Source organism: Saccostrea cucullata, unplaced genomic scaffold (genome assembly GCF_032062105.1).
Source record: "Saccostrea cucullata isolate Sc308-1 unplaced genomic scaffold, CSIRO_AGI_Scuc_v1 ctg46, whole genome shotgun sequence".
Taxonomy (NCBI): Eukaryota; Metazoa; Mollusca; class Bivalvia; order Ostreida; family Ostreidae; genus Saccostrea; species Saccostrea cuccullata.
In genome coordinates, this window is record NW_026935190.1 from 527,924 (window position 1) to 547,415 (window position 19,492).

The 19,492-nt window shown below is 31.2% G+C and overlaps 2 protein-coding genes across 2 annotated transcripts; both read left to right on the forward strand.

The window, feature by feature from the left end:
* Positions 1–1,998: 1,998 nt before the first annotated feature.
* On the forward strand, positions 1,999–9,502 carry LOC134242185 (uncharacterized). Its single transcript, XM_062724254.1, has 7 exons — positions 1,999–2,065; positions 2,189–2,218; positions 4,109–4,210; positions 4,656–4,756; positions 4,897–5,002; positions 5,425–5,595; positions 9,377–9,502. Exons 1-7 carry the CDS (start codon positions 1,999–2,001, stop codon positions 9,397–9,399), a joined length of 600 nt encoding a protein of 199 aa, XP_062580238.1. The 3' UTR covers positions 9,400–9,502.
* A 5,369-nt stretch (positions 9,503–14,871) lies between these two features.
* On the forward strand, positions 14,872–18,778 carry LOC134242184 (uncharacterized). The gene is made up of 8 exons (XM_062724253.1): positions 14,872–14,962; positions 15,108–15,137; positions 15,740–15,841; positions 16,190–16,290; positions 16,509–16,614; positions 16,771–16,941; positions 18,030–18,190; positions 18,623–18,778. The coding sequence occupies exons 1-8, from the start codon at positions 14,896–14,898 to the stop codon at positions 18,725–18,727; spliced, it is 843 nt and encodes a 280-aa protein (XP_062580237.1). The 5' UTR covers positions 14,872–14,895; the 3' UTR covers positions 18,728–18,778.
* Positions 18,779–19,492: the final 714 nt, after the last annotated feature.

A 19,492-nucleotide genomic window follows, 5' to 3' on the forward strand; every position in this document is an offset into this window, starting at 1 on the left:
CAAAGAATAGCTAAGGTATGCCAAGGACAGGGATGGGGGAGGAAGAAACGGACAGAGAAGAAAAGAAGGGGGAGGAGGAGACTCGGGAGAGAGAAGAGAAGACTTAAGAGAGGGATCAGATGGAAAGTGGCAGTGCCTAGCTTTTTTCTGTTATATACTGTGACAAACCTGTAGTTCTACCCTTTTCTGTGTCTGTTTGTCGATTACAAACACGATTTTTTGTGTAAGTAAACAAAATGACGGGATTCATTTTAGTATTCTTTTAAGAGCGGGGGGGGGGTGTTTATTTGTTGGACCTGCTTATTGATACCTGTAATTTATTGAACTTGTGCCTAAATTTACATCAGAGAGGGAGTATACAGTCATGTAACCCTACATGTATCGCTTGAAGTGAGCATCAACTTTTATTTCTTTATTAATGTTTTCTTCATGCACTGAGCAATAAAATACTAGTATGTTATAATTTAATTTTATATTTTGATTTCTTTTTCCTCAGTTGTTTAATTAATGCTATAAGATATATATTGAGAATATGTATTAAACTATTAATCTAGCATATATAGATATTATTAAAGGGCTTTTACCATTAAACTGTACTACAAAACTAGTATAACCTTAATATATGTATTTGTTTGTCAATTTTGAGGACAAATGGCCAACCAGTGAAGAGCAAATGAGTTGTCATAATGGAGAGCCAATACAAACCAACGTTGGCCCAAAAATGATGTTTGCCTAATATTAAAAGAATAAGTGGCCCAACAATGGCTCAATAATATCCGTTCGTTGGTCCAGCAATAAGCCAACAAGTTGGTCTGATTAAGTGCCGATGAGCAAATTACCGTTTGCCCAAAATTAATTGCTTACAATGGCCCAAATGTACAAAAATGACGTTTGCCCAACATTAAAAAAAATACATTGGCCCGACAGTGGCCCAATATTAACTGTTACATTGGCCCAACAACAAGCCAACAAGTTGGTTTGATGAAGGGCCGATGAGCAAATTACCGTTGGCCCAACATTAACTGCTTACAATGGCCCAATTGTACAAAAATGACGTTTGCCCAATATTGAAATAATACATTGGCCTAACAGTGGCCCAATATTAACTGTTACATTGGCCCAACAATAAGCCAACAAGTTGGTTTGATTAAGGGCCGATGAGCAAATTACCGATGGCCCAATGTTGAATACAAACGGTGGCCCAACATAAGGAGCATTGTTGGCCCAACAAAGGTCCAATAACATCCTGCTATCTGGGTTAAGAAGTTGCAGTTTTCTTTACAAAAATAAAAGTGCCATATAAAGGTATGAACCCCAAGGAATCTCATAAAAACCAGACTTCTTTAGTTCTTAGATCGCGCCGTATACATTCCTTTTACGCATTGTTCGGCCATATTAATTTATACCCCCGCTTGAAAAGCGGGAGGGTATATAGTAATCGGTATGTCCGTCCGTCTGTCTGATATGCTTTGGGGTACACATTTCTTTTCTGCAACTCCTCTCATACCACTGAATGAGATTTGATGAAACTTTCACAAAATATTTATAATTTATAACATATTGTCATTGTGCACTTCTTGTTTTACTTTTTGATCCGACACATATTTTAGGTTTCCGACAGCAAAAAATAGACACTGCCATTATATTCATATGGGAGGCGGGGGGTATAAATTAGTGAGTTCATTGCTCACTGTACCTCTAGTTTTTTTTAGCCTCCATCTCTAAATAAGAATATTTGTATGAACATTTTTCGAATCCATGTGCAACATTTGGAATTGATTCAGATATTGAACTACAATGTACATGTAGTTATCACCCAAAAATGCCACCGTTTCGATATGACTTCAAAATCATATAGATAAATATACAGTAAGGTGGTCGCATGTTTTCTAAACTGAAAAAAATCCATTTTTTTGACATAATTATCATCATACGCAATTTTTGCAGAAATCATTAATACGGACGCGTTGGCCCTTGTTATACTCGTACCATTCTGTCATGACTTTGTCCATCTTTCCCTGTCTTGTATTACTTGTTGGATCCTGCAGCGGATTTATATTTGGATGTAAGTGCTTTCACGGATTATTGAGTTTCTTGTTACTTTTTAATCAGTTTCAGTATTTAGTTAAATATACTATTATTTTATAATATTTGGATCTCAATTACACATATTCATTGTATTTTTCAGCAAATGTGCATCCCTGGGACGGATTGAAAGGTAAAATCTACAATGCAACCAATGATTAAAACACTCCTCCACATACTGGTATAAAAAATTAATTGTTAGATTGGCTCCCTTTATAAGGAGAAAATTCTTCAAAACCATGTCAGTTTTTTAAATGTAATCATGCAACAATCAAAACGAATTTGAAATGGTTGATAAACTTCATAAAATCATTACAAGGAAAGATCCAAAGCGATTGTCAGTAAATGTTTTACCAAGCCCCTTTTTTACTCAACGAAAATATTAACAGCAGTAAAGGACAAACTTCAGAAGAACTGTACAACGATAATTTGAGAAGTGAAGTAAATCAGATGTGGTACTTACAAGTTAATAAGTAGATAACCAAGTTTTAGCATCAAAATAGGCGACTTTCAACACTTTACATACACCATAGTCAGCGGACTTTTCATTAGAAATTGAATTTTTAAATTTACTTACCCTGCCATTGGTCATTTGCATATTTCTTTTGTTAAATGTACACAAGTACCCCGAAGTTCCTAACTTACAAGATGCTCGAGTTTCCGATTTACAGTATCTACGTAGATTAATTGAAGCTCAAGTCTATCGGAATTCTTATGGGTACCAATTGCACCTCGCTGCTACCAACCTATTTTTATATTCATGTAAGAAAAATTTGTTTCATATTTGAATATTTTACAAGAAAGGGGCATTTATGCATGTTACATTAACAACAACAACAAGAAAAGAAAACGGCGATAAACGCGATCATGATTCTATTTTCCCCCTTCAATACTCTTTTATTTGTGTAGGAATGCACCTTTTCACCTGCATATGGGGTATAAGTCTCCCAGCTGAATCGATTAACAAAGGCATGTACTTCAAACAAACAGTTTCCAAAACGAGCCAAGCTATTGGCAAAGAAGTTAATGAAACAAGGATATCAGCAGTGGCATTTGAAGTCATCATTTCTTTGGTCGAAACAACGATCATGTCAGCAAGTACAATCTATCATCAAGCCGACTGCTGACTGGCGTTTAACATATCAAAGATAAGAAAAAATATCTGAGAATATTTCCGTTGTATTAATGTGGACAATAAGCTTACGGCGGGTGTGAACGGTCGACAGCGGATGCTTACTTATGGTACTCTATCCCACCTAGCTTTGGTCAGTATATTTGCTCTGCTGCTGATTGTATTGTTTTAATGGACTTGTGTTGTTATACTGTTTATTATCTCCATATTTCAATGAAGAACTCGATATAGGATTTAAGATCAATTTTAAAAATACATACATTTATGCAAAATGACACTATGATCTGAATGTCTAATGAAAAATTCAAAACTCACAACTGTAGACTGTAATTATTGTTTTGTTTTCTTTCACTGTTACACACATATTTATATACTTTGTTGGAAGTTAGATGGTAGTATTTTTGCGCACTAGTATTTGATGTCGGGATGCCTGTATATATATATTTACAAAAAAAAATAATGCATTTTTTTGTTTCAGCTTGAGAACTAGAACTAGTTCCGGACAAAAAATGTAATTATGTTAAATCAATATAAAACTCTTCAATAATTAGCACATTACAAATGATAGACGTGTACGATATACTTGTTTTTTTTTTTATGTGTACCTTATCCCAGACTCTGATTTTTTGAGAATCTCTTGTCACTTAAAAACATTTCCCGCAAAAACATACACCGCAGTACACAAATCTTGTACATCGTACGGCCCGACTGCTTAGAGAATGCTAAAGAGTGCTACCTAAATCCTTAAACCTTTTTAAAAGACTTAGTATCAACTTTGCAATTTTAGTGACTTTGGGTTGTAAAGCTTCATCGGTAAAAACATTGTAAATTTCTGAGAATTAGGGTAAACCTTTCAATTGCAGTCAATTGTATCCATTTTTTAAATTTCAGTGACTTGGGGTATAAACCCTTTCAATAGTATCAACTTTGCTGACATGCCCAGAACAGAGGCCGAGGCCGAACAGAGTGGATTTACAATAATATCAGGTTGTGGTGAGTATATTTTGACTATTTTTTAGAATATCTGGATATTTCAATGGTCGAAATATAAAATGCTATTGGGTAGAATTATATCTGGATGATAATACATGTAGATTGAATTTGCCTACAAAATGAGTATCAACTTTGCCAACAAAAACATTTAATATGTTTTATCTTTTAATTTATTTGTTTACTTACATTCATATTAGGTGGACATTCACTGAATATGGTTGTGTATATAAAAAAGATATTTTTCATGCAGAATATAACATAAACTATGAAACTTTATATCTTATTTCAAACTCTTGACTGTTTTGGTTTAATCTGTAGAGAAAAAATCTAAATTCTTAAAACACTTCATATCTCAGCATTCAAACCTTAAAAAACTCGTATTTTTTCAACTTGAAAATCTGATACCTTCTAAAAGTGTATAAATGTACACGTATGTCACATTTAGAACATGAAAATTTTCTTGGAAAGAGATACATGAAAGACAATGACCCTGCTGTCATCCTTATTTATGACGTCAACGGCTACATTGCTGGTATCCAAGCCGGGGTAAGCTAGCATTCAGGACCATACAATTGATGTGTGTTTTTCTTTAAAAGTGTGATGAAAACTTTTGGATTTATTATGAGGAAATCCTTAACAAATAACAAGCTAATTACATGAGGGCAACTTGGCTTTTGAATTAACAGATACCCACAACTCTGAGTAATGGTTATCCATCCTTAGAACTTCAGAAACATCCATTTGTCAGAGATTTTGACAAGCATTACATTACAGCTTACTTTGTGTCACCAGGTATAAAATAAATTTCTCATTATGAATTTAATTTTAATGAATGGTAGTTATATATGAAGGTAAAGTATTGTTTATATAATAATCTATATGTATTGATATTATAATAAAGTACTCTGAAAATTATTAAAATCTGACACTCATTGCAGGTTTAGGGGAGTGGTTGATTTTTAGTGTTTATTAAGCTGATAATTGTTGATTTTAGCTGTTTCCTGGCCTGTGGGTCATAAAACTAAAACGAGTCTACATGTACTTTTGATTTCAGTCTCACATTTCCCAAAGGATTTAATAGTGGAAAAGTGAGACTGAGATCAAAAGTGAGCTCGTCTAAGTTTTATGTCCCAGGCCAGTTCTAGTCTGGAATGGTTCTGGTGATTAGTTCTATATCATATTTTTTTGTTTATAATATACTATATTTTATACAGATTTGATATGTACACGTGGGCGCACTTCCAGTGAGGTTAGTACCCAGTGTACAGGGACCGATCTGTACATACAAAATAGTACTAACCCAATGGAGTCTATAAAAATACCCCACCAGGAGGCCGACATTGGATCGACAAAATGGGTCAAAGGTCACTGCTTTCCGGCTATGGGTAAACACTTTTATTTTCTGATGAAGGATTTACCTGATTGTATCAATTGTTAGAACTATGTTTGAGACAATATAAAATGTTAACGTTGTTTGCATTATTTAAAAAAAAAAACCATTTTCCCATTATAAAAATATGGAATCTATCTGTTGCAATTCTAATTTAATCTCAATGACCAGCATCTAAATTTCCATATGTTAACTATATCGTATGTAATCAGAATCTTAAAAGTTCAGAATAAGGTTTAAGTTCTGCAGCAATATACCACCAATATCAGAATTCATATGAAGTAGAATTTATCAAAATGCACGTAAATGAAAATTAAAGGAAAAGTCTCTTGATGTGGCCTTCAGTTTAACATTTAGATACCGATATATATCGAAGAGGTTTGATCAATCAACAATATTCGTTTTCATTCCTGACACATGTTTCAAATTTAAGTATATTACAAAAAATGTATATTTTTATTCTTACTACAAACATGATGACTTTAACCCTTCTGTTGTCAACTTCCCTAAGTATGTATACCATGAACAATCACCAGTAGATCATACTCTATGTACGATCAATTCCAAAATTAGTCAATCTATTGATTAATAAGTTGACAAAAACAATATTTCAACATTCCCGATTAAACTCAATAGTTCGCAAAGACTATCTTCACCGACCTTGTCACCAACTATCATCTCTTATTTAGTCGAATGTGGTTGGCAACAAACTAATTGTTAAACAAAATTGTTGCTTTGTGTTATTCCCCAATTATGGCAAGGAGCGCACGAAAAGTGACTTAGACTCCTTCATGGCACCTAAATCCCACCTCAGACCTTTAATCAAAAATAGTACAATGTAGACTTTTGTCACCATGGACAGTTTATTATTATCTCTATAATTTGAAAATTTAACAATCGAATGTAAAAGGACTTTAAACATTTACATAATGAAAATTTGCTAATTTGTGTTAATGCTTTTTGACACTGATCAATTGTGTTCCTTCTATATAATGGAGGAATATTGAATTTTTGGATGGGCTTTTATTCCATCACCAATGTATCCCAATCAACGTTCAAAGGAGATTGGATTAATATTATTGTTTACGGAGTATCAAAAAAAAAAATTCATATGTATGCCAAACTGGATTTCTTTTTGGAAGTCATAAAGTTTTGGTGATTCCCCAAAACTTTTCAAAAAGGGTAAGGAATAAAGTCATTGTACTGAAGGATTACCTGATTATAAAACTGATCATATATGGCACCATTTAATATTTTTGAAAATTACGACACAAAACCAATTGAATTAACCTCAGTAACCTTTCAGAAGAGTTAGAATGTAACATATATTGTTAATTATTTCACAAATAAATACAACAATTTAGTCGGTTTGACCTATACAGGGAGCAAGCGGAAATTGAGTTGGTTGTTTTCAAACATGACGTATTCACTCATGTGCAAATTTTTTTTAAAAGAATCCAGTATTAGGCATTGCACAATAATTATTTTGAAATTAATTGTTCAAGTTAGCTGTTTATAAATACTCAACGTTAATAATTATCTTTTCAGTATTATAACCATTTGATATTGAACATATAGCCTATAATTGAAAATAGTTTCAAGCAATTTAGTTTAAGTATTTTTTTATTTCCTTTCATAGCAAGGCTTTCATTTAAAGAATCAAACCTAATTTTTTCCAATGGGAAAACTTTCCACACCATATTTACCTTAATAAAATTGATCTTTTCTGCGATTGAATTTTTCTCTTTTTTATCAGTTTGTAAATAAGTAAGACCATTACAACACTTTAAAGAAATCAAGGAATAGACTATAAAAACAAAATATATCATACCTTTTTCCATTTTAAAAACGATTAAGATTTTTTTATAATGTTTTTGCCAAGTTATTGAAACATGACCGGTTGTTCATTTTTAGATTTTACGTGTATGATGTTAGAAATAAAATGCAATGCTTACAATATACAGTACTTTTTTTACTTTTAATACTTTTGTTATCATATGTCTTGCATTTCAAACATAATGAAAATTTGAATCGTGAAGAAAAATAGACTTTTGTAAACAGTCACTGCTCAAATTTTATTTGATTAAAGTTGTTAAAATGAATGTGAATCGGAAGAAAAATAGACTCCATATATACCCTATACCCTGTCCTCTCAAATTTTGAATGATTATAAAAAATCATCATATTACATGATTACAGAGACTTTAGGGTATCAATGAGTTTTATTAGAGAGATAGAAATCAATATTGTTTTGTATAATGTTCTATTCATGGGAACACTCCTATATAAAACTTTTCTTGGAGCGAAAAATCAGTTTTAATTATTTTTTATAAAATCTTTGAATTACAGTGTATATTTCAGTCGCATTTTAAGGTCAATAGTTTCAAATGAACTATCGTCTCATAATACGTTATGCAATGGTTTGAACATTTTCAACTTCTCTAAAATGTTAGATCAACCTTAATCCTTATTTGACATGAACAAGATATAGGTTAACTTCTTTTTTCACTGAAAGGGGAGAGGAAAATTCTTTCACTAAATAAAAAAAATCTATATGAGTAGGAGCGCAGATCATACCGTGATATGAAAACATTACACCTTCCACAATCGTGTTTCTGCCTATGGATATTTACCAAACCAACTATTTGAATGGTAATAAATTGCCCTGAATTATATATAATATAAATTATTATTATTATTAATTATATATATATTTTTGTAATGTTTAAAAGGACTTTTGATGGTTAATACATGACTTAATTTCTCAATATAATTCAAGAAAATAAAACGATAACCTGACGTTACAAAGCAATAAAAGGATTATTATAACCATTTACATATTGAAAATTTTGTGCTTTTATTTCAGGTGCAAAAGTGGTTCTTATAAATTTATATGAAATTCACATGAATTTCATGTGAAATGTCATGTGATCGAAAACAATTTTCAAGTGTGTTCCATTCTATATAATCTTGAATGCGTTTGGTTTTCATTTAGAAGGCACTGAGTCCATCACCAAATCAACTATAAATAGTCATTAACAATGAAACGTTCAAAGTATGGATCTGAAATATTATTGTTTACGGAGTATTCCAAAAAAAATACTATTAAAATGTATGCCAAACTGCATTTATTTTGGAAGTCATAAAGTAATTTGGCTTTTGATTCCCCAATCGGTCTTTTCAAAAAGGGTAAGGAATATAAGTCATTGTACCTGAAGGATTACATATGTCACTGATTATAAAACTGATCATATATGGCTTAATGTCCTCGGTCATTTAATATTTTTGAAAATTACGACACAAACCAATTGAATTAACTGCATATTTAGTATATGAGTGGCTACTTTATCCATAACAGTAAGCATGTTATACTTTCAGAAGCAATTTTATTTTTAGAATGTAACATTTAAACCTGGCATGTTTCCGAATTATTTCACAAATAAATACGAACAATTTAGTCGGTTTGACCTTATGCCCTACAGGGAGCATAGCGGAAAGGTAAATTGAGTTGGTTGTTTTCAAACATGACGTATGGTCACTCATTGCAAATTTTTTTTAAAAGAATTCTTTTGTCGTATTAGGCATTGCACAATAATTATTTTGAAATTAATTGTTCAGAGATCATAGTTTGCGCTACTTTCAAACTACTACACTACGTTAATAATTATCTTTTCAGTATTATAACCATTTGATATTGAACATATAACCTATAATTGAATACTAGTATCAAGCAATTTAGTAATTTAGTATATTTCTTTAATTTCCTTTCATTTTAGGCTTTCATGCAAGTCAAACCTAGTTGTCTTGACCAAGCAGGGACGCTTTCCACACTTCATATTTACCTTAATGGACGTCCACAGACTGACTTTCTCTGCGATTAAATTTTTCTCTCGTGTATTTCATACCGTATTTAGTTTCAGTTTGTAAATAAGTAAGACCATTACAACACTTCAAAATAAAGAAATCAAGGAATAGACTATTCAATCTTTTTTTGCTTTCTCTTGATTGCTTCTTCTCGAAAATATGCATGACCTTTTTCCATTTTAAAAACGATTAAGATTCCCCTTTAAAAGAATGTTTTTGCCAAGTTAGTTGAAACATGACCGGTTGTAAAACATTTGTAGATTTTACAAAAAGGACTGACAGATGTCTAGAAATAGAGTAAAATGCAAGTGAGCTTACAATATAGTGTACTTTTTAAGCACTTAAATTAATCTTAGATTGTTATCATCTATGTCTTGCATGGAAAGCAGATCAAAATAAGTTTTTAAAATAAATGTGAATCGGAAGAAAAATAGACTTTAGTAAACAATGTCCTCTCAAATTTAATTTGATTAAAGTTTTTAAAATGAATGTGAATCGGAAGAAAAATAGACTCCATATATATCCTATACCCTGTCCTCTCAAATTTTGAACGATTATAAAAAATCATCATATTACATGATACAGAGACTTCCGGGTGAATGAGTTCTGATACGCCGATGATAGAAATCAATATTGTTTTGTATAATGTTCTATTCATGGGAACACTTTTAATTGAAAGTACTTTTCTTGGAGCGAAAAATCAGTTTTAATTATTTTTTATAATGTATTTTTAGAATTACAGTGTATATTTCAGTCGAGCATTTTAAGGTCACCTGAGGACTCAAATGAACTATTGTCTCATAATACGTTATGATTAAAGGTTTGAACATTTTCAACTTCTCTGAAATGTCAGATCAACCTTAATCCTTATTTGACATAAACACGAGATATAGGTATAACTTCTTTTCATTCTATTGAAAGGGGAGAGGAAAATTCTTTCACTAAATAAAAAAAATCTATATTAGTAGTTGATCTATGATCATACGCTGATATGAAAACATTACACCTTCCACAATCGTGTTTCTGCCTATGGATATTTACCAAACCAACTATTTGAATGGTAATAAATTAGTTTATATAGCACTAAATTATTATATATATATATATATATTTTTTAAAAATTCAACCAATTCCCTTGAAATGGTTAAGCCCATGAGTTAAGCTTTGTCTGTTGTATTGAAGAAATACAATACGTTTTTAATGTCTCAATATTACACAGACAAATTATTGGTATGATTATTATATGAGTTAAGTCTCTATCGATATCGTTAATTTTGTGTTTTCTGGGTACACAGGCAAAAATGATTCTTATAAATTTATATGAAATTCACATGAATTTCATGTGAATTAATTAGCATGAGAAAAGGACGAAAACAATACATTTTTGAAAATTTCAAGTGATTTTGACATTAATAACTTTCATATGAAGTGAACATGTCGCATTGATATCTTTAAAAAAAAAAAGAAAACATCACATGAAAGTGAAAGACTTTTTTAGAAAATATATATAAATGTCATACAAACTTATTCACATGAAATTCGCATGAAAAGTAATTTTTACATTAAATAATGTCTTTTCAAATAAAAAGCTAATGAAATGAATATCATGTGAGCCACTGTTCCCTGTGTGGAGTCCAGAATGTAGCAGGTCATGATATCAGACATTGTATTCGATACCTAATAAAAAGAATGAAGATAACAAACAGTGATCGATCTCAAACATGTAAGGAATGAAGCATATTTCATATAACATAATTTGGGCAGTTTACGCATTATAAACAGCTTCTAAAAAAGCGTAAACTGTCCCAAGTTATATCATATCGTTGAAATAATCTTCATTTCTTATAATTTTATTACAGTGTAGACAATGAGACATTTTTTCCTCCAGAAAAAGGCATCAAAATTAGCATATTTTAAAAGTAACGTCAAGAAGAGTAATACGTTTTTGACGTAACTCATTGATGTGTAACAACTAAAATTAAATTATTCACAAAAATACAAATTTTTGAATGGGGCACACACACGAACCCCTTGGAAATTCAACAGGTGGAAAGGAGGAGTAAGCATATCCTATGGACAGGCCACACACCCCCTGACCTTTTGTTTGTTTTGTTTAATGTCCTTCTAGAGAAGTTTTCACTCATATTACTTGTCAGTGGAGAGCTCCAAATTTTGTCCCATTCTCGGCAATTATTGCCATTGAAAAGTGGGTGATCTTTTTTGGTGCCAGCAGGTACCTACTGCAACGCGGTTCATCAATTTCTATGGTCTTATCCGAATGATCGGTCTCCACGTTCCAAAATGGGATTCGAGCCCGAGATGTAATGATTAACGTCTTACTTTGCGCCAAACTTCCGCCAGAGTTCGTTTATACCAAACGCGGAGTGTGCAGAGGACTATGGGTAATATGACTTAGCGCCTCTAGAGCAGACCCTTTAAACACTGCGCCACGCAGGCGATGTATTCATCATGAAGACTGAACATTCCGATCGATCCGTAGTCGAAATATTAGTCTAAAACAACGGCCTAACAATTTGTATGAAATTAGTCAGACAAAGTACGACGCAATTATGTTATCATTGTCATTATAATGACCATAGAATTTACGGAATGCAGACTTTAAACAACATACAAGTATTTTAAAACCCTGTTACATCAACTTATCTGTCGGAAACTTCCCATGGCTAAAACACTGATCGTTTTCGGATCGAGCATCCTAGGCTTCAGGAGTTTAAATTGGGAGATGCATTTGATAGTGAAAAACCCCTGCATAAATAAGCAAAGTTGACGTTGAAGAAGTTGAAATCATCTTGCTTGTCATACAATTTCATTATCTATTGGACCTTATCGTCTATTGTCAGTAAAACATCCAAATATGAAGACGTTGCGGACTCTGTGATAACTGATATCTTTAACTTCACGTTTACTTGGATGTATCGAATGTTTCAAATAAATAAATGTAACGATTAATAATACGTTGTCGAGATATTTAAAGTCAACTTAAACGCTTCAGCAATTTTATTTATTTTTTAAATTTTTTATTTATATTATTATTTATTTATTTATTTTTTTGTAAAAAGTTTTCTGAATAAATTCTGCTTCAAAAGTTATGAAATCTGGTCAGGTTATGATGGAGCATAATTAGTGACAACGGAGTTCCTACAAATTAAAATTTTGAATACCTCCACGCAATACAATCATTCATAAAAAAAAAAACCAATCAAGATTTTTACTGTTTATATATATTTTGATATCGATCACTGTTTGTTATCTTCATTTTTTTCAAGTATGACATTTTGGAGATGACGAGAAGTCATCAAGCTCAAAAATACAAATAAACAAAACAAATAGGAAGTATAGCAAACACGAACCTCTTCAACAACAAACTAGAATCTCTAAAACAACAAACAAGAAGATCTAAAACAACAAACAATAATCTCTAAAACAACAAACTAGAATCTCTAAAACAACAAACAAGAAGATCTTCAAACATCAGAGGGGCGTTAAGGTGACAAAGAGAAATGAGCATATTCTGTTGACAAGTCACAATTGCAATATGCTCCTTGTCATGATGCGAAACGGAAATTAATGTGTAAAGAATGGTGTAACAATTTCAATGATGATTCACCAATTCAGTTTCAATCCTACATTGAATTGAATAACTCTCGAAATAAAAGACACCACAGAGTCTGACCCATCTGTTTCATATTAGCGTATTTCATTATAGAGAAAGTTATTGATGACCACAACTTGAATTCTTGAAACCGTAGTGACTTCCAATCACTTCCCCGCTATTCAATATATAGCATCGGCTTGCAATTTGGATTTTGATACTCTATTTAAAAAAAAAAGTTGAAGACCACTGATATTGCTCATTCTGGTAGAACTCTTTCAATTCAGTCATTTAAAAAAAATATTTGTCTACAATCTCATATCAAACTTTTAAAGAAGACATGTATGTGTTGATTATGATTTTGATTTTTTTTTTTTTTTTTTGGTCTAGATTTAAAAAAATCATTTTATTCCTGATTCTTGATGATCCCTTTTTTCAATTTTATTATCGATTCATACTTATTTGAATTAAAAGCTTTTCATCGTTACGATCCACGAGTGTTAATTATTCTTAAGATGTCTATTTCTTAATAATCCTCGAGGTGTACTTCAATGATTATCTATTGCTTTTATATGTTAGCACATCATTAGCGCTAATTCCAAATATTGGAATACAGTGACAAAATCTCAGAATTCAAAGACAGTAATATTTCTTTAATTCCCAATGGTAATTCAAAATGGAATATTTCTTAGAACGCTTCCTTGGCACTTTGATTATCAATATTTTCTTAGAAAGGTCAACATTGTTTAATAAACCATGCACGTGTTTAAGCTGATTTAAAAAAAAAAATGTACATGTATGTTTCATAAATGTAATTTTAAAAGAGAAAAAAAATGCAAAAGATTTCCAAGTATGAGAGTACATAATAATCACAGATTAAGAGCTTATTGAACTATTATATCAATCTAATACACTATCTTACGGAAGCCCGTTGAGGCCAGTTCAGAGAGAGAAATATTTCTTATTGCGTTTAATCGCAATAATTATTGCGTTTAAACGCAAAACATTGCGTTTAATCGCAATAATTATTGCGTTTAAACGCAAAACATTGCGATTAATCGCAATAATCATTGCGTTTAAACGCAAAGCACTTTGCGTTTAATCGCAAAAGATTGCGATTAAACGCAATGTACTTTGCGTTTAAACGCAATGATTATTGCGATTAATCGCAATGTCTTGCGTTTAAACGCAATAAAAAATATTTCTCTCTCTGAACTGGCCTCAACGGGCTTCCGTACTATCTAACGAAATTGAAAAAAAAACTTTCTGTACTTTTATTAAGAGAAAGTTTATTATAGCACGACATAGAGCTTGATTCTTTTTTTTCAAATTTACTGATTTAAATATAAAAAGCATTAAATTTGATATACATGTAATTGCGACTTCATTCTTAAATCAGTTCATATACAATCTTAGATCGCAATGAAATCAAATTATTTCAAATTTCTATTATACAAACTTATTGTATTTCCTACATGCACACTCTATCCAGCATTGTTTATTCAAGTATATTTAAGGGCAATCTGAGATTGCTTTGAATGAGAGAAATAATCTTAAGTCTCATTTCGGAAAATTTAATAAATTCCCATTAAATGCACTATTTACATATAGAAAAATAGTAAGTCTCTGCCACTGAGAAAATGATGACAGGAAAAGTTTGAAACATTTTACATCAAATCATTGAATGTTCCAAAGTTTGCCCGCTCTTTCACCCTTATCAGAAGAAAATCTTAAAGCACCAAGCAGTAAAACAATGTGTAGTACTTCAATGCTATATATATTAGCTAGATCTACTTGCAATTTACTTCAACTAACAGTATGGCTGTGTCAACGTATATCAATTTGGTTGTGCTTGCTGGTGTATGCAATGGATTCCTATTTGGGCGTAAGTATCATACACTCGTTCATTTTTTCTTCCAAGATATCCGATGATTTCACATTTTGTTTCAATATTCCAAACCTTGAGATATATCTCTTAATCATATGCAATATGAGACGCAATTAGTACAATGGGTTTTTAATTTTTTCAGCAAAGTCTCATCCCTGGGATGGATTGAAAGGTAAGTGGATGCTTGGGTGTTCTGCTTAGTTACACTTATCCGATGTCTTAAAACAGTATACATGCACAAAGCAGAGTGGGGATTAACGCTGAAGGTGAAATTACAGTACCGTCAAGATTTTGGGAAATCAAGATGCTTGTTTAAGAATTTTGTTTTTTCGTCTCATTCTTTAAAAAAATGTGTCCAAAAGAGATTAGGTGTATAGAATATGAATTTCTTTACAAAACTTTTGTTTTTTTGACATTATGCATATACTGAGATCGTTAAAGGCACCTGATCCCACCTCTGATGTTTTAGGGTTCTGTGTTTGCTCTGCTTCTGATTTAATTTGTTTGAATGAACTTTGTCCTGGAAAGATTTTCATTGCATCCACATATTTTGCAATACCGGTATATTTTAAAAATTATTTTTATTTTACATTATACACATTATACTTATTCATTTTTATACATGTGGTTTAATTTTATATTAGACTATATTTATTTTATGTTATATAAATTTAAAAAATTGAACAAGGATGCATACCTTAAATTCTTTACCTATATTAAAATGTTTGAAAAAAATGAAAATTCATGTGTATAGTTTTTATTCATCCCTTTCAGTGACATGGGGTATAAACCCTCTCAGTAGTACCAACTTTGCCAACATGCCGAGAACAGAGGCTGATGCCAAACATCAAGGCTTTACAATGATATCTGGATGTGGTGAGTAGATGATATCTGTAAAATCAGTATAAATCAAAACTTGATTGTAATATCTAGTTGTGTATCGTAAAATAAGTAGATGAATTCGATTTAAACTTGGATTTTATTATATATGAATTGTAATATAATATGGTGGTTATTACAATTGCCCGGATTAATGTAAATACTCCAAATTCTCTACCTTTATTTTTTATTTTGAACATTTATTTAAAACTTTAAAACCAATTTTGATTCCCCCACAATATACCAAATTATAAAAAAAAATAGTGAATTAATACTTTTCTGTATATATTGTAAATTCGGCTTATTCGGATGGATACATGTGCGTAATTTTTTTTTTGGATTTAGGACATCCTAATTTCCTCGGAAAGAGATACATGAAAAATAACGACCCTGCCGTCATCTTGATATACGACGTTAACGGTTACATCGCTGGTATTCAGGCTGGGGTACAGTTTATACGTTTCTAAAAGGAATTTCATTGAAATACACTGCACTGAAAAGATACGTTTTTCAACTTTCCAATTTGTTTAACAGAACAGAAATTTTAAGGTGGCCAAGTACCGGTTATGCTCAATATTTATATTATCTTTTTTTCATTTTTGTTAAAGTATTATTTAACATCCTTGCTGTATATTTTGGGTAAAATGTGTATGCGTCTTTATAGGTACCAACAGGACTAAGCAATGGTTACCCGGCATCAAATCTTCAAAATCATCCCATGATCAAAGATGGCGACAAGCATTATATGACAGCCTATTTTGTCGCACCAAGTATGAGATATTTTATACCAGTTCTTTTAATATCTTCCGTTGTGCTTTATCATTTTTCTTATGAAATATGCAGCATAATATTTGTCATGACATTATTTATTTTAAAAGGTAAAAATGAAACGCTTTTATATCTTTAGATGATGATTTTATTTTCAGATTCGATATGCACACATGGACGTACCGCAGCTCAGTTTAGCCATCAGGGTACAGGGACAGATCTCTACATACAAAATAGTACTGATCCTATGGCCTCCATCAAAATACCTCATCGAGAATCCGACATTGGATCTACATTGTGGGTCAAAGGCCATTGCTTCCCTGCCATGGGTAATTTTTCATTGTTTGATTTATCATTTAGTTGTTAAAAAATAAACGATATCTTATCGTATTATAAATGGAACAGATCATTTTTAATCAAAAATATTAATTGTCCCTACCTTTTTTTTTTTTTTATAATTTGTGGTAATCGTCAATATTGAACTATTACTAACTAAAGTTTATTAATTCAGTTAATTGTAACCTTGCGAGATATGTGGAGCCTTAGTGCCTTTACATCACATTGGCATTTAATTAAACTGTCATTGTTCTATATTTCGACATGTTCATCACTGGTTTGATACAACTGAACTGATGTTTTTCGAAAGTTTATAGGAGTTTGGGATCTATTACTGCTGATACACTGGTTTGACAACACTGTTGATACATTGTTCTTTACTTTAGTAGTCTTCATTACTGGTTTGACACTTCTTTTGATTTAATTTTGTATTTAAAGGTGTTTATAACTGGTCTGTCACTACTGCTTAAACATTGTTATTTACAATGTTGGTTTTATTGAAAACTAGTAAATTCTTTGTTTTAGACATTTCTCCTGAAATATGTTTCTTTTACTAACAAAAGTTCTTGTCTAAAGAATGGACAGTTACAGGTTTGACGTTACTGCTGGAGAGAATATACTTTGTTTTTACACTGCAGCTGATATATGCACATTGATATTTTCTCTGTGCGCCATGCCAAACTCTGAAAATAACTGGCTTAATGAAATAACTGCTGATACATTTTTCCAATATCTTTTTGTAGATATTCATCTTAATCAAATGTGAAACATTTTAAAAGTTTTTGATGAAATAACAATCATTACTGTTTTGACATTACTGCTAATACATTGTTCTGTACTTGATAGGTGTACAATCATTACTGATTTGACATTACTGATTTCACTTTTTTCATTACTCTTTAGGCTTTCATTACTGATCTGACACTACTGCTGATACATTGTTGTTTACTCTATGGGTTTTCATTACTAAATTAACATAACTGCTGATACTTTTTTTCATTACTCCTTAGGTTTTCATTACTCTTTAGATTTTCATTACTGATTTAACACAACTGCTGATACATTGTTTTTTACCCTTTAGGTGTTCATTACTGGTTTGACACAACTGCCGATATGTCCTGTGATCGATTTTTCCCTGTTTTCCTCCTATACAATGGTGGAGTTCTGAATGCTTTCGGATGGGCCTTTCAAGCTGATCTGTCCTCAACAAGATACGAACATCCTTCACAATCATCATTTGGGGTAAGCATGTTTGACATTTTCTCATTCGCGAAGAACTGTATATATAAATAGTATCTTTTAAGTATCCACTCTCTTATACAGGACTTCATGGTACTTTATAATCACTTTTAAGTGTTTTATTTCATGTTCTTAATAACCGAATTCAAGTATAGGTATTATTTATTTAATGCACTAAAACTAAAGCATATTTACTTTAGTTTCAATGGTTCTTTTAAAACATATCTTCACAATTCAATTAGTAACGTTTTGCGATTATCAAATCTAACTAAAATGTTACTTATTTAATAAGAGAGTTACATGTATCACTGCTAAGTTATGGTAGTTGTTTTAAATCCATCCATAATCATTCTCTATAACTTTCGAAGAAAACAAATGATTTGATTTCAATGCTTTTTTTGTTCTACATTAAGATTTGTTGTTTATGTTTTCCAGGCATTCATGAAGGTTGTGCCAAACTGTCTACGTGACGCAGGAAAACTTTCAACACTACACATTTACCTTAATGGAAACCCACAGACAGATTTGTTGTGCAACTAAAGGTGTTTTTGTATAAAATAATGTAATAAATAAAATTGAATATAAAATCCATTATCTTGTGTATTTTTCGAATCAGTAAATAGGTAGGAAAACTATAATGAAATTAATAATCAGAATACAAAAATACTACCTGCGATTGAAGCTATGAATTTCACATCTATAATTTTTAATCTTTTGACCACTAAATATTTCGATTCTTCGATTATTTGAAAAAAGTAAAAATGCGAGTGAAATTTCATTGAATATTAGAATACTGTAATATAATGTAGATAAATAAATTTTGCGATACCTTAATTACTTTTACTCTTTATCAGCGAAACAAAATTTTCACGAATAATGGTTACTGCTCTTACAATCTTAAAAAATACTAATATACGCAAAAATGGTTCCTTTCCGCAATTACATTTTACGCGAAAATAAAGTTACCGCAAATTAATAATGATTTACAGTATATTGATGTAAGAGATCGATCGAAATTCTCAAATTGAATACTCTCTAGAAATTACAAAATTTGAATTTTCTTTACATCTATAGTTTTGAATTTAAAAGAATAAGAATGATATCTTAAACAAAAAAATATCTTTTCAAAGAAAGTCTATATTTTCAAGTGTGTTTGTTATTGAAGAAGTTGTTCTTTTCAAGTCCCTGTTTCCAAAAATTGCGGAATTATTGAATAGACTGTGTTGAAAATGTAACACGTATTAGGGTGATTTTTGATAGATTTGCCTTCTATGCGACTGATGTTTTTAGATGCTACTATCACTA